Source organism: Astatotilapia calliptera, chromosome 2 (assembly GCF_964374335.1).
Source record: "Astatotilapia calliptera chromosome 2, fAstCal68.1, whole genome shotgun sequence".
Lineage (NCBI taxonomy): Eukaryota > Metazoa > Chordata > Actinopteri > Cichliformes > Cichlidae > Astatotilapia > Astatotilapia calliptera.
The window spans coordinates 36,700,545-36,715,899 of NC_137423.1; the positions used below are offsets into that span (position 1 = coordinate 36,700,545).

The window sequence follows — 15,355 nt, forward strand, 5'->3', positions numbered from 1 at the left end:
ATCTACGTTCTCTGCAACTGCATTAAGTTGAGAAAGAAAGAGGTGAATTAAAGTGTCTACACACAAATTTGACTACATATGAGTGTGGAAGAAATGGTCCTGGTTGTCCCCCTTATATTTCAATGACTGAAATGAAAGGTAAGTGCAAATCAGACACCTATTAAATAGCGTGTGGAGTAAAAAAAAAAGAAAAAGACAAACAAAGCATGTTTGTAGCCGTTTGACACCAACAAAAACCACAACCTCCCAATGCAGCATACATCTTTGCTAGATGAGCAAAATGACATTAGCATTGAATGCACAACAGCAAGACAGAGAATCCAGACAGACAGACATCAAAATGCACTCCTACATTCAATCACCACTCACATGCGTATTAGCACCCATATGCAGCATTAGCTCCCAATAATGTCCAACCTTTAATTTACAGACATATAGGCTCATTCGTGCAGACTGAGTGGAAAAAAATGATGGTGATTTTGAAGTCTAAATTATAAAAGGTCTCAAAAATTTAAACCCTCTTCACACTTGTAAGGCAACTGCTGACAAACTACACTGCAGCAATGAGTGACTGGGTTACCACAACCCACATCACACAGTCCAACAGCAAAGGAACACTACAAGGCGGTTTGAGGAAGCTTTACTGTTACATACATTTGTAAATATTTAAATAAAGTAACATTAAGAAATATCTTTTTTCATCTATCAGGACGTAAAAGAAAGTGAGGCAATTAATTGTATAAATACACTTTATTGAAAACAGGAGAACAAATCTACTGATGCACTGCAAAAACTCAAAATCTTACCAAGTATATTTGTCTTATTTCTAGTCAAAATTATCTCATTACACTTAAAATAAGACACAATCAGCTACAGGGCAACATTTCAGTAAGCTAAAGGAACTTGTTTCAAGACAGTGAATCTTGAAACTAGAGAAAAACTAGAGATTTTTCACTTGTTCCATTGGCAGATTTTTTCACTTAATACAAGATATTTTAGCTTAAAATAAGTGAAAAAATCTGCCAATGGAACAAGTGAAAAATCTCTAGTTTTTCTCTAGTTTCAAGATTCACTGTCTTGAAACAAGTTCCTTTAGCTTACTGAAATGTTGCCCTGTAGCTGATTGTGTCTTATTTTAAGTGTAATGAGATAATTTTGACTAGAAATAAGACAAATATACTTGGTAAGATTTTGAGTTTTTGCAGTGTGACTAAATTATCCAACTTGGCCATTTTTTTGTTCTTGTTTTGTTTGTGTCTTATATTTTTTTATACTCTTAAAATAACAGAATTTCTTCCTGGAATAATCTCTGATATACTCTAAAACATTGAAATAAAAGTCTTCCTGTCTCTCTCATACTGTAGTTACAGGAATAATTGTTGTGTATCACGTTGCTAACTGCAGCGAATTGGCAGCCGTGTCACATTACTATTGCAATCATATGTAAAGAAATGGCAAACTATTAAGTTGAAGCACATTATCTTTATGCATTATTGGTATGTAATGGTGTTTGGATATATAGCTGTCCTGTATTATAGTGTGACTGCATGTGCACTTGCATGAATCAGCACGCACACAATCACCACTGACATTCAACCATCCCCTTTCTTCAGACCTATTAAATGTGATAGCAGGGTGCTGACAGACATCCCATTTTGTCCTCTGTCCTTTGACTACATGGATTACGTTATTCATTTGAATAAAATATCAGTGCTCACAAAGCATAATGGGCCCTGTGTGGAATTCAATCATCTCGGATAATCATCATTATCAATAATGCCAGTTAATTACCATAACAATGAGGCAGGTAATAAATGATGATGTCAAGAAGGAGCTACCAGGTTCAGGAAACAAAGAGGACAGAAATCACTTTTTCTTCTTCTTCTTCTTCTTCAGAAGTGATCTGAATTTTACAGCACGAGGCTGGCCATAACTTCAATAGACAATACAAGAATTTATCATACATTCATGGATCGCTGCCAAAACTGTTATTGCTTAAAATGATTAAGCATCGCCTCTCCACCAAATTACTCCAACACAAAACAGGCAAAATCATTTTAATTAATTTTATATCTAATCTCATTTTAAAACAACTGAGAGTCAACAGACCAACAAAATAATTCTGCTAAGCATCCATAGCATGCAAAACTAAATGGTAAAGCATGCTATGGTGCAGTGTAAAGAATTATCACAGGTTTACTGGTCAGACATTTGTCCTATTTCACTCCTGTGTTTGATTGCAGTGCCTCTCGTCTTTATAAACAAATAATGCAGCAAGAAGACACCACCAAAAATTCACATGCAATTATACACCTGGACAACCAACCGTTTTCATGCAAGCATGTGACTGGACCATCCACCTATGATTGAGTAAGTGAGGGATTGCCTTAAATCTGGAAGATTTTGGCACAACAAGAGGAGAAGTAAGGGATATAGATCAAAACTGCAATCAAAGGCGTGGATTTCAAGCATGAGGTGTGAAGAAAGGCAGCAAAAGTGAGCGTGTGCAAGAGCAGATGACAAAGCAAGCAAAAAGCATCATGTTGTCATTCTAGAGAGGAGTGTTAAGTGTCGTGACATTGCAGCCCACCAGTTACAACTGTACAATATATCTTAGCTTATAAAGACATAAGTCTGAAATGCATTCTCTCACTTACAGATTTGGCCGTGGCTGAGATGTACTGGACCACCATCTCGCGTTTGGTGCTCAGGTCCTTTTCTCGCAGCGGCGCTTTGCGATCCTCATTCAGGTTCATGTCCTCCTACACAACAAGAAAGGCAAAATGTTAACAATGAAGCTCTGTGATACTCAACAGTTTTAAGTAAAAACAGATTTTACAAAAATACTTGACATTTGAACTTGAATTTAATAAAACATTTCAAATCAACTGCATTTCACAACCTCAAACTTGTTACAAGGTTATTTACAGCACAATGGTTTCACTAACAAGAAGAAGCTTTTTCAACAAACACACAATTATTGTTCCATTTCCACTAAAATCCTTTAATAGAAAATCCTGTTTCCATGGCTGAAAAAGGTTTGCTGTCTGTTTCTTTATTAAAGTCACGTGGCTCCGCAGCAGAAAATAATGGCAATAATAATTAGTCCTTGAAACGAAAGTAGCAAGGCTGCAGCAATAAAAACTGTACACCCCAACTCAGAACAGGAGAACAAAATCAAACACACTGCTTCTATTGAGGCCATGCAATCACATCAGATAGGCTGGATAGGCAGTATCTGTGTGTTATTGGGAGTATTATCTTCATGCTACTTTAATTCTGCATCACAAAAGAGGTCTTTCATGTGAGAGACATCAGGGATAGAGCGAAGGCTGGACAGAGCACTAAAAGCTAGGGAATGACATGATGATTAGAATGGAGGGGGATGTTTATCAGAAGCACTCTCTCACAAAGAGATGGGTAGAATGAACAGAGTGAAAAAACATCCTCCTCGGGGTTTTAGAACGGCGAACCTAAAGGTGTGGAGGCATGCTGCCCTCTGCTGGGAAGCAGAGAAAATCATTTGTCTTTTAGTACACGTTGATCTGTTCTGACAGTGATTTCCTTTCATGCAGTTAAGTGTAAAATTCAGCTAGAGAAAAAAACGAAGCGCGTGAGTTGAAAGTAAGAACACTGTTTGAATGTCTTACCACAAATAACCTGATTCACAAGGTTTTTCTTCATTTGTTAGCGAAGCATGGGCAGGAATTCCATCCAGGGGCACGGTGACCTGAATTCCTTCAAGCATATTTCCTCTAGTAAATACCCTTTGAGCTAGAAAAATCATTAATATCTATGGGAGATAGAGGAGGGGAGAAAGTGCAGCTGAAACTTTTACAATTGGCAGGTTTTTTTCACTGAAGGAAACCAGCAGGTTTTTCAATTAATCTCTGAACCCTGCTAATTTATCTGCTTAATTGGCATTCAATAAAGGAGGCAAAATGTGATGGGGTGAGTACATTATGGGAGGGGTAGGAGCAGTGGGCCTGCGGGACGCTTGTCAGGGGGCAAACTCGAGGAATGAGCCCTCATGTTTCGCCTCCAAAATGATTAATGCTCTATTATTAATTATACCCTCACAGGCTACATAAAAAGGAGTCTCAAGATATCATGCCTATGCTGCTGATGTGACTGAAATGAGGAGATCTGAGCTTGTATAAATGACGGCGAAGTTACGGGGACAAAGATTCCTCGTTTGTCTCACACTGGTCTGGCAAAATCGACTAAGAATGTATTTCTACAGTAGCCAGGCAATAAAAACACAGCAGACTTTCTGCTGATTGCTTCGTCCTAAATACAGTTGAAGCAATCAACGAGTTTTCATACGTATTGTGCAAAGCTCTTGACTAGCCAGTAACCTAAATCCAACTGAGCAGGTGTTTGACTCACTAAAGACCAGTCCCCAAACAAGCAATAACTGAAGATGGCTGCACCACAGGCCTGGCAGCACCTCACCAGGGAAGATACCAAGCATCTGCTAAAGTCTGTGGATGGTAAATTTCAGGTATTCATTAACTGCGACAGATTTTCATCAAATTATTGCATAGTTTAAGGTTATGATTTGACCTATAAAATGAGTTTGCCCTTGTATTAAAAAGGCGTAAAAGAAATTACTGCATGGATCATATAATGTGGACGTAAGCGCCCTAATATTAAAATCTTGAGCACAATGCAAACCGTTAAGACACTCACTGCTGTGTTTAGTTTCTAAAATATATATAAAATAATACAAGATGGCCTTAAAATTCCAAAATCCTGTGGTGTGGTAAGCCTAAAACAGAGCAAAACCAGGGCACTACAGGCTTTGTATCATTGAAAGGGAAAATTAATGGGAGCCATCAAATGCATCTCAGGCAGAAAACAGTATGGAGTGCTCACCCTATGGGGAAAACTGGATCTAAGAAAAGTAGAAGTATAAAATGTTTTGCTTCAACTGTGACAAATCAATTATTTTGTCCACTAGCCTCAAGTCTGATCCATGAGTGTGTAAGGGCACATGCAGTAATTCTCCTGTGGGCTGGTTTTAATGTCCTGGTGCAGAGTGGAACTGCTGAGGGATCACATAGGAGCTTATTACGAGGAGTGTTCATCCTGACAAGGCTCACAGAGAGGCACATAAAACCCCAAACTAGCCACAGCAGCACTGCAATGTCACATTCTTCTTTCACTGCTCCTCTGTCTTTGCGCGCACCTCAATACCGTTCCCCTGCTCGAAAAAGATATTCTCTAAAGAGCGGAAACAGAGACAAATTGGCACAGAAATCAAATCAGTCGAATCAATCAAGTATGGATGTCATGCTCTTGCAGGTTTTCATGCTGGCAGCCAAGTAAAACCATCATCTGGGCAATAATGCCACGACTGCTAATGGCAACTTGGGAGGAGAGTGCCAATATGCAGCAGCCATATTCACACCATCAGGCAGACGGTCTAAATTGAGGAGATGAGTTCATGCGTTTGACCTCACAAAACACCACGCCTATGCTAGTGTACAGTCATAACTCTACACATTAAAAAAAGGACTGTGGTTATCGTGATACCTCGAGGTTTAGTAAAAATCTTCAACAGAACAGTCAATTCTTTTTATATGTTGTTTTTGTGCTATTAGTGAAGTCGACTACAGCATTATAGCTGCGTTTCTAGTGAGACGCAAATACATGAAATTCCAGCAACTGATTTATGTCTACGCATTTTGATGAGATCCTGTGAATTCAAGCTGTGCACATCTTAGGAAATTCCGTGACAAAACGCATGGAGACATACAAACACAATGCCCTCCTAAGGCAGCGCTGAAAGTAAATGTTTTTCCATGCATTTTAATTTTCCCCCTGTACTTTTACAAATATACTCCTGCTCTTAATGGTTGGTTTCAAAAATTCTAGAAAGAGTTCATTTGGCTTTCCTGGCCACTGACTGAGTGTTTCTTCCTATATTTTGACAAACCCTTTTGATGACCTTTCAGTAATAGGCTACGTGCTATTTAAGCTTTGAGATACACGGCACAATGTGTAACCACTTTGCAGCGGAAAAAAGTATTTTCACTTTCCTGCTAGTCATTAACGCACAGTAGGGGGTCTCACTAATATGCCATGGGTCAGCCCTTTATTTGAAGCCAGCTAGACATCAAGACTGCAACATGTAGGACCATAATAACAATCAATTACAGAATGGGTGTAGAGACAAAGAAGACAGAGAGCAACTGGAATGTGTGTTGAACAGATAGATGTTGAAGAGAAGCTACTATCATCAAAAGAAACTACACACCACAGTTCTGTGTTTACTAGGTTTGACCAGAAAAGTTTACTGTCTATGAGTGTAAATAGCGCTTGCTTAAAAAGTACATAAGTAAATAACCCTTTTTTAAATTTTAATTTCATTACTGTAATTATACTTCCCAACCCAAAGTGTCAAGGCCTGTCAAATGTCAGACCAACAAACATGCCTTCTGTGTCATCTGTCACTGAGCAAATTGAAGCCTGGGTTTAATGTCACGCCGCTGTGAGCACAAACATAGTAATTGAGAGGTGAACTGAGTGACAGGGATGAGCACCCAGGCAAGAAAACACTGAGCACTCGCCTGATGAAAACCAGGAGCACTGGTCGTATTTCTCTGGCCCTGGCAATAAAGACCATTGTATGAGAAAAAAGGAAAGGCAGCCACCGTACCACACACACACATACACACTCAGAGACATTATCCACAATAGTACACACAACCTATGCAATGAAGCCAGAGTAATTCAGCTCCTCACTTCAAAGAGATGGGCTGAAAGCTTTTTGTAAGATTTCAATCCTGCAGTACATAAGGCCAAAAATGCATTTCAATGGAGAAAATCACAAGTGTGACAGAGCTTTGACCCCACGGATGAGTGCGAAGTGAATTTCAAAGTTTGGTACTTCTCACACTGGCCTAAGGAATACGTAGGTGGAGACCGGCCTCACAAAAGGTTAACATCTGAATATAAAACATTTACATTTTCTATAAATCTCAGGTCATTTTGGTTCAGTTAAAAGGTAATATTGGTTCCATAATCTTTTATATCAACAAATCCAATGAAAACACAGAAACCACAATGAACTAATACTGAGAAGTGGCCGAAGTCTGTGTTTAACGTTGTTATCCATAAATAATTCTAAAGACAAAGTACAGAGTAGTTCCTAGATGTCAGAGAGACATGCAGTTCTGCTTATAGGGCTGCCACAAACGATTATTTTGATAGTCGACTAGTCACCGATTATTTTTGCGATTAGTCGACTAATCACATCATCATCCATTGGATGTAAAAGTACAGCTTATTGCACCAGCAGCATCTGCTCTTATATAACTATCATTAGCTTACAGCTTTAAGTGTTTAAGGTCTGTGCTAACTAAAAATAAAGACAAGATGATAGTTTATTAAATTTGAATGAAATTTGCAGATTGTTTCGGTGAAGTTTAATAAACTCCTTGCTATCTAAAATATAACAGGACACCGGAGTAAATTCTCGAGCATCTCACACTTCTGATGATCAGCTGTCTGCTTGACGTTTATTCAGCTGTGTAAAAACTATAACTTTAATCTCAGCCAAACCGATTTACTCAGGAACAAATAAAATACTAAAAAAAAGCCAAACAACAACATTTTTAAGTTATCTAAGTGACTCATATATCATGTTTAACCTGAGCAGCGAAAGACGGCGGTGGGTTTGAAGACGATCTGCCGGGAGTCCGCTGTTCTCACGGCTCTAGTTAGCCTAGCCCCCGGCTAGCTATCGAGCTAGTGGGTAACAGACGTCTCCGAAAACGTCGGAGCGCTTTTGAAAATATGTGGTGTCCTGATAAACTGAGCAGATATTTGAGGTTTACACAGCTACATTCTCGCCTGAAAATATGTTAAACGTTTATTTTGTGACCCAGAAAGAATAATAAGAGTAATATTAAAACTAACTAGCTGCGCTATGAATTCTGGGACACAGCTTCTTCTTCTTCGGGGTTTAACGGCAGCTGGCATCCTTGTACATGCAGTGCTGCCATCTTCTGTTTCAGTGCGTTATTACACTCTTAAATCATACTACTTATTCCTGCGTCTTTTGTGATCTTACAAAGCTTCAAACGACGCGTCGACTAATCGTGACTAGTCGACTAATCGTGGCAGCCCTATCTGCTTATACTGCTTTGCAACTTTGTTGGGCAACTTATCGCAATCTGTACACAAGTATTTTGAAAAATACAAATTTATGGCGAAACGAGTATGAATGCATGTCACACATCAATGTAGATTCAGTCACTGAGACATTATTAGAGCTGCAATGCAGACGCAGCAAAATTAGAGAGACAACACTGAAGTTTCCTGTGTAACCCGTACTGCCCGGGCGTCTCACCTGAGGCGAAAAAGGCCTTCTTCAGGGTTGGGCAAAATAAACACCATGATACAGGAGAGAAATCACATGATGCTGACACAATCAATTATAAACCACGTAATTTTCAGCGACTCTTTTATTGTTAATTAAAAAATAAAAAAAAAAGAACAACAACACAAAATACTTCCTCAATCACAAGCATTGGCTTCTTTCCTCCACTAACTAATCTCTGGAGACTGTGAAAGCCTCCACCATTATTAAGACTGTGGTGTTGTTTCAAAATAATCTATGCCTGCATTTTTCATAATGAACATATATGTCATCCGGTGCTACATTATAGTTTAGTGGTGCTTTTATAATTGTCTTTCGACAACAGCAGAGATACAGGTAAATAAAAATGGTTGTGTCAATACAACCATGGGATTACTGGATATTTAAAATTAAAGACAAGCTATTTAAAAATAATTTAAGCATCACGGTAAACTCCAGAAAATAGACTTTAATAAAAATTGGTTAATTTATTGCACACCGTTTACTTCAAATGAGGATCAGTAAGAAGGAGTTGCAGGAGTTGTCTACATTACCCCAAGGATATCATGCTAACACATAGGTACTAAAGGTTGTGTGTGTCATCCTAATATTGTTTTGTGGGGCTTTAACAAAGATGGTATGGACATAACTCTATAAACGTATAAGTTACACCAAGGTTTTTAAGTCCTGGATTGATGCTAACGTTAAAGCACTGAAAAAAAATCACAGTTATCTCTCTAAATCCACAGATAAAGCTGTCTCGACTAGATGACAGCTCTGTGGGATCCTGGTTTCAATCATAATGTTGTTAATGCTAATCAAATTGTTTATTTAGTTAAAAGAACAGCATATCATCCCTGTTTGAAAGGACTTTTTTAAGAGACACTGTATAAAACCAGGGTCGGTCTGGAGAGCAATCATTCTATTATCATCCCCCAGCAGCAAAACAAGAATGCATCTGTAGTGAAATATAGATATAAAAAATGCCTTTCAAGCCCTTTTTTGTTTTAACTAGCTCCACACATACTCAAAATAACAGCACTGTGCTTCATAGTGAAATTTTCATTACTTATTATTATGTGGAATTAGCGGTTGTAATAAAACTGTTGTTTAGTACAGCAGATGACGTTTTGCAAGAGAAACACAAAGCTTACCATCATCTTCTCAAAGAGGTCAATGATTTCTTTTTCTGAGAGGTTCATGGACCGCTCATCAAAAAGAGGCTGAGGAACAGGAAGTTCAGTTTGGGTAGACAGGGGATCTGTTGGGTGCTGTATCAGGAGCTTTTCCTTCTTCGTCCCCGTTTTCCTAAAACTGGTAATACGATCACGCTGAAAGAAAACAGATTCATTGACATATTAAAATATCGCACTGCCAGTGAGCTTGTTTTGACTATAAAGTATATGGATCATTAAGAAAAAAAAACATTTTTTAAAACAACTAGATTGAAAGATTGTCTCCTGCTATCAAAAGACAGCACGATTATTATGCACTGATTTCAGGAACAGATGTGTTTCTGCAAACAAATGAAAGTGAGGTTAAAACAGAAAAAAACGATAGATTTTTTTTCTTTCATTTTTACTTTGTATTGAAGAAAATAATTACAAAAAATATCTGCCGCATACAGCAAACACCTGTATTTAGTAGATTCCAGTTTGACTTAAAAAATAAACAAACAACTAAATAATATACTTACCGTCAAACCCACAGGATTGCTCAGTTTATGCTCAAGTGATTCTAGCATACAATGCCACTTTGCAAGTTTGCAGGGTAGGGTACTAAGAGACATTCCTTTTTATATTAATTGGTTAATCCTACTCTTATGAATGCAGTAACATTAAGTGTAAAAGCAGAAAAGTATATGAACTGCATGCAACCAGTCACTGTTAGTATTATCAAAGGGAGAGAACATGCTGGATGAATGAACAGATATAAATGAAATTAACAGACAGACATATAATGATGACATACACGATGTCGCAAATGTCAGTATACTGAAGTATTACCGGATGGATCAAACATACTGAAAGCTGATTATTGCAGCAGTAGTACGTAATAATAATATGTTGGCTGTACATCCCAAAACTCATGTAATACTACATGCGTCGGGCTATTTGTTAACTAAGGATATTAAAAAGGCCCCAGGTAAAACCATCTAATCAGAAGTGCTACTAATAATTGCACACTAAATGATCTATGACCTGCTTACAAAAGCAGAGATGCTGAGGGCTAAGTTATGTTCATAATGAAAAATTTAGGCAAACAGACCTTGTTGGTGCAGAGTGCACTACAATAAAAAATGTCTTTCACGGCACAGCTTTAGAGAGCGCTACTGCGGACAGACTTATCATTATTTGCTAATGTGTAAAAACCCACGGTATCATTTTGCCACATGATGTAACTCATATACAGTTAAAATGGCAATTTAAACAATTTGCTTCTGGCACATTTGATCCATCCATATACTTCAGTTAAAAGTCCCATGCAGCTATAAGAAAACGTGAGAGGATGTAAAACAAAACTAATCACACCAAAATTAAACCAAGCACCTTACCATATCATCAGCCAATGTTTTTATGTGTATGTTCTGTTGGAGGGAGGGCACAGTGTGAAAAACAATCCAACAGAAAACGACAACACTGGCAAGTGCACGTCCCATCTCAAGTGTTTTCACATGTACAGTGTCCCCTGGATACCGCAGCGTTTTCTTCTCTCTCTTTGGTATCACAGAGTAGAAAATGGTGTTGCATTTCCCTCTGAGATACCAAATTAAATTTTTAATAATGCTTGCATACATTAGAGAATACATAAAACACATGTGCAAATTGTCTTGGTACCACAGAGGGCAATAGCTCATTCCTGTCTTGAGCAAATACTGTACATGTGCATATGCAGGATATGGTAACACTTGATGATCCCAGACAATAGGGTAAAAGTAAAAACGTTTGTGTTCAAGAATGAACACGACAAATACAAGCACACAAAATGAGGTCCATCAGAAAGCACCCATAATCAAACACATCCACATCAGGTTAAAAAAAACCCAGAAAAACCCAATAACATGCAAGTTAGCACTGCTAGGTTAAAGTTTTGTGTATTCCCAAAATAATACATTTTCCCAGGGAATGTAGTTACAGCATGACACAATTAAACACCAAAAGCTTCTTTTATTCCTGTAATTTGTGTTCTGAAGAGCATCCTTTGTAGTGACAGTGGCCCAAAAAATTCAACCGCTTCTCCTAATCCAGATATTTATCTTCATCTCAGACACACTAAGAATGGCTACTGCCAAAGGCTTGTGGCTCGGCAAGGGACAGCCATTTGAAACACACCTCAAATGGGAATCAGTAGCAACGCTGCCATATGCTGTGGCGCTCGGCTGTAAAGTACTAATGAGTGGGGAGATGTGGGGTAGCGATGGCCATAAAGCCTGCCTCCAGCCGCGGATTTCTCCACTATTCTAATCAGGAAACTACTGATGCTGGGGCGAGCAAACAGATTGGCGCTAACCTGCACCTCCCTCTGTGTGTCTTCATCGGCTGTCGCTCTGGGCAACACCGAGCAGACACTCAAACTGCCATATCTATCACTAGTTTTGTCGGCTACAACTGATCAACAGTTGGGAGATAAAGCTATTGACTAGAAAGAACAAAGTCTCGATGTGCAGTGTTACCTAAGCTGTTTTTTCAAGTTAAAATAACACAGGCGGCGTTACATATAGAGGGTTCTGCTGGGGATGTCCAGGTATTTGTTTCGGTATTGTGAAAGCCTTTATTGCTTTTAAAAAGGCAGCATGACACTTCCCAACATGTGTAACGCTAATAATTTAACCCGAGCAACAACTTTTCTCATTTGTAACTCAGTACGTATGTATCATTAAGCCCAGCATTCTCTAGCAGCCTAAAACTGTGTGAAACAATAGCTAATTTTCAAATGGAGTACTTAAACATTTTCTAATCAATTTAACAACAATCAAACCACTGTTTGGTTAATTGTCTTGACTTGAGGGCCTTTCCTTGCCCATTATCTTGGCAACATCGCAACATTGCAATTTAACATCTAACAATTAAGCTTGCATGTCCTCTGGGCTTCTCCCGCTTATTAAAGTAAACTTTTTCATCATAATAAATGTTTATTACCAAACACATATTTCTCTAAATAACCTAATCAAATTAGCTCTGGGTCCCTCCTTAATCAAATATGATTATGAGTCCATGCAGATCCTTAAAAATAAAAACACAAAGCAATATCCCACAACTTGAGAACCAATTTGGGGACACAAAACCATACAAGTATGCCTATTTCCTACAATAAATGTTAAAATTAATATTACAAACTGCAATTAATGTTAGTATTACATTAATTCGTGTAAAGATATAAAATATCACCAGGTGGAAGGAGAAATACGTTTCTTTTCCAGGCTGGACAAAAGACTAGTTTTGTTTCAAAGTGACTATAATTGCATATCTTTTAAATAGCAACGCTTGTTATACTCAACCAATTAAACAAGACCATCTGCGTGATGTCATTTTAACTCACTCACTGGAACTATCACTATAAAATCAGTAGCCACGATGCCACTGTAAAATGGGTTTAGAAGGAAATTAGCTTTTACTTTAATTAGTTCTAATAATAAAAAAGAATTACTGTGAGATAGCCATTGTTGGCAGTAAGGCCTGTAACACAAAGTGCTTCTGACAGTTCTTGGTAAATTCATTAAACTACCTCGTGTCCCTGTTTAATCAGACGCTCTGTTCATCTACATTCTAGCAGATTTTAGCAACGATTCCTGATTTTCAGCAAGAAAAATTTAAATTTTGGGGAAATAAAATCAAAGCTGATGAAAGAGACTTTAAGAAAACTGTGAAAATTGTATAATTAGCCTTGAATGCTGGCAAGTAAGCATCAGTAGCACAGCAAAAAAAACCAAACCTTGTGTTTTATTAGGCGCTCATTTGTTTAACTTCTGTTGCTTATTCAGAAAATTTAAATTAACAAAGTTATTGTCAACAGAAAAATATTTTTTTGGGCAAAAAGAAAATATTTTATCTCTTTATTAATATAGAGGGTTTTTTTAACAATATAAAGCACATTGAGGCAACTGTTGTGGTTTCACATTATGTAAATAAAATTACATTTACATGAGTTATCAGCTTGCATTGAAACTTACTTAAAATACATACTTATCTTAATTTTGTGTCCAAGTAAGAAACGAATTATTGTGAACGCATCATTATCAAAACACAGCAGCTTAGCAGTGATGACCTCAATTCAGTAAAGCATTCAGAAACCTGTACGTCAACATAGTACACCTGTCTGAACACTGCAGATTATACACAGATAGCCACAGTTACATGTCTGTGGTCATTGTCAAACCACAGTTAAAAACACGAGGAGAATATTGACCTGTTCTAAATGTCAGTATAAAGGCCGTTCAAATTTGGTCTGCTGCTCCTCAACATTTCAAAAGAGTACACTAGAGCTCCCACTCGAAAACCATTCATCTAGAGATACTGTGTGGATTATGCTAAAAAGCTGCTTTCCTCCGAAGAAAAACAAAGCACCGCAAAACTGTCACACTACATCGGAGGGTAACGCTTGCTCGTCGTTGTCATATCAAACAACAAAATTACATAATTTGTCTTTGTGTAATCTGATAAGATCTGCTGCACTACCAATGTACTGATCAGTTTGAAAGGAGTGGCATCAGACACACAGAATACGGTCCGTGTAACTGAATTAGACCAAGTCAAAACAAATTAATTCATCTAAATAAATCCTGTTACAATGGCTTCTCAATGACTGCTTTTGCAAACACAGAGATAATGCAAGACACTGCCTAAGCTAAAGATTTCTCAGTGCGCACGTATTCTGCTTGACGGTATGTATCAAGGTTTTCCATATGTTTGCACAGGGAGGATAATGTTTTCAAGCAAAGCATGGAGGTGGAGAAAAGAGGCAAAAAAGACACTGAGACACAATTTAAACCTGGCAATCAATGTGACTTATATTTCAATTAGAACACATTTACTATCACACTGAATGTAGCTGTCACATAGAAATACAAGTTCCCTCATCGTGCTTTTCCACTCACAATATTCCAATAATTCTTTCTGAATCGTTAAATGACAATAAACATCTGCTCTATAGCCTTGAGTGTGATTATTATTTAAACTACATGTTTTCTATCTTAGCGGTTCCGACACTTCCCGGAGAGATTTTTGAAATCTCTGAACATCTTTGGAGATTATTATCTACAGCAGGTCTATTAACATCAGTCAGTTTTACACAGCCAAGGAGCTTATTGAAAGATGTATTGAAGGAATTCAGAGAATTGCTACTTTGATAAAAACTAGCAATTTGAAGATGTCACTAAGGGAAAATAGTCTGATTTTTACAGACTAACAATATCATAACTAACAAAAAGATTAATAAAAAATAGCTTGACAAGACAAATAAAAAAGATTTCACTGCCACAAAGCATGTCTATCCAGACTTGTGAGCAAATTTACAAGTGGCTCAGTGTGAGAAGTGAATCAGTGTTTTATTTTCAGTCAGACTGAGAGAGCATATGAAGTGGTACATCGTAACAACAGAAATACCTATATTAAAACACTTGTCAAATCTGAAAGATTCTGACTCCTATGTGCCCTACATGCTTCACATAGTGTCATTACTGTAGGCACTGCCACAAGCATACACACACGGAAAGACAAAAACACACACAACCAAAGACAGCAGATAACAGAAAAACATATTAAAGGCATAGAGCAGAATGACACATTTGTCATCTCAATAAAGTGAAGTAACGATTCAATCGAGCTCATAAAATAAGGTTGCTCTCCTAAAAAAGACCTGACATAAACACTTCTCCCTCAGTGTTTAATATTGACGTGGGTTACTTTGCTTTATTTTATTTAGGTTTGAAAAAAAAACGCAGTTAATTTAAAAATGGAATGCAGCACGTTTCTGTGAGTGTCTTTAAAA

The 15,355-nt window shown here is 37.7% G+C and overlaps 1 protein-coding gene across 10 annotated transcripts in view; it reads right to left on the reverse strand.

Moving 5' to 3' along the window:
* The window catches only part of diaph2 (diaphanous-related formin 2), a 370,107-nt gene that overhangs the window by 341,678 nt on the left and 13,074 nt on the right, over positions 1-15,355 (reverse strand). For 8 of the 10 annotated variants that reach the window (XM_080308461.1, XM_080308483.1, XM_080308474.1 and 5 more), the window contains exons 2-4: positions 10,923-10,955; positions 9,523-9,699; positions 2,658-2,762 (exon numbers count right to left, since the gene is read on the reverse strand). In XM_080308461.1, the coding sequence (XP_080164587.1) occupies positions 2,658-2,762; positions 9,523-9,699; positions 10,923-10,955 (315 nt within the window). The remainder of the gene's footprint in view (positions 1-2,657; positions 2,763-9,522; positions 9,700-10,922; positions 10,956-15,355) is intronic. The other 2 variants (XM_080308468.1, XM_080308462.1) reach the window with 1 other exon arrangement.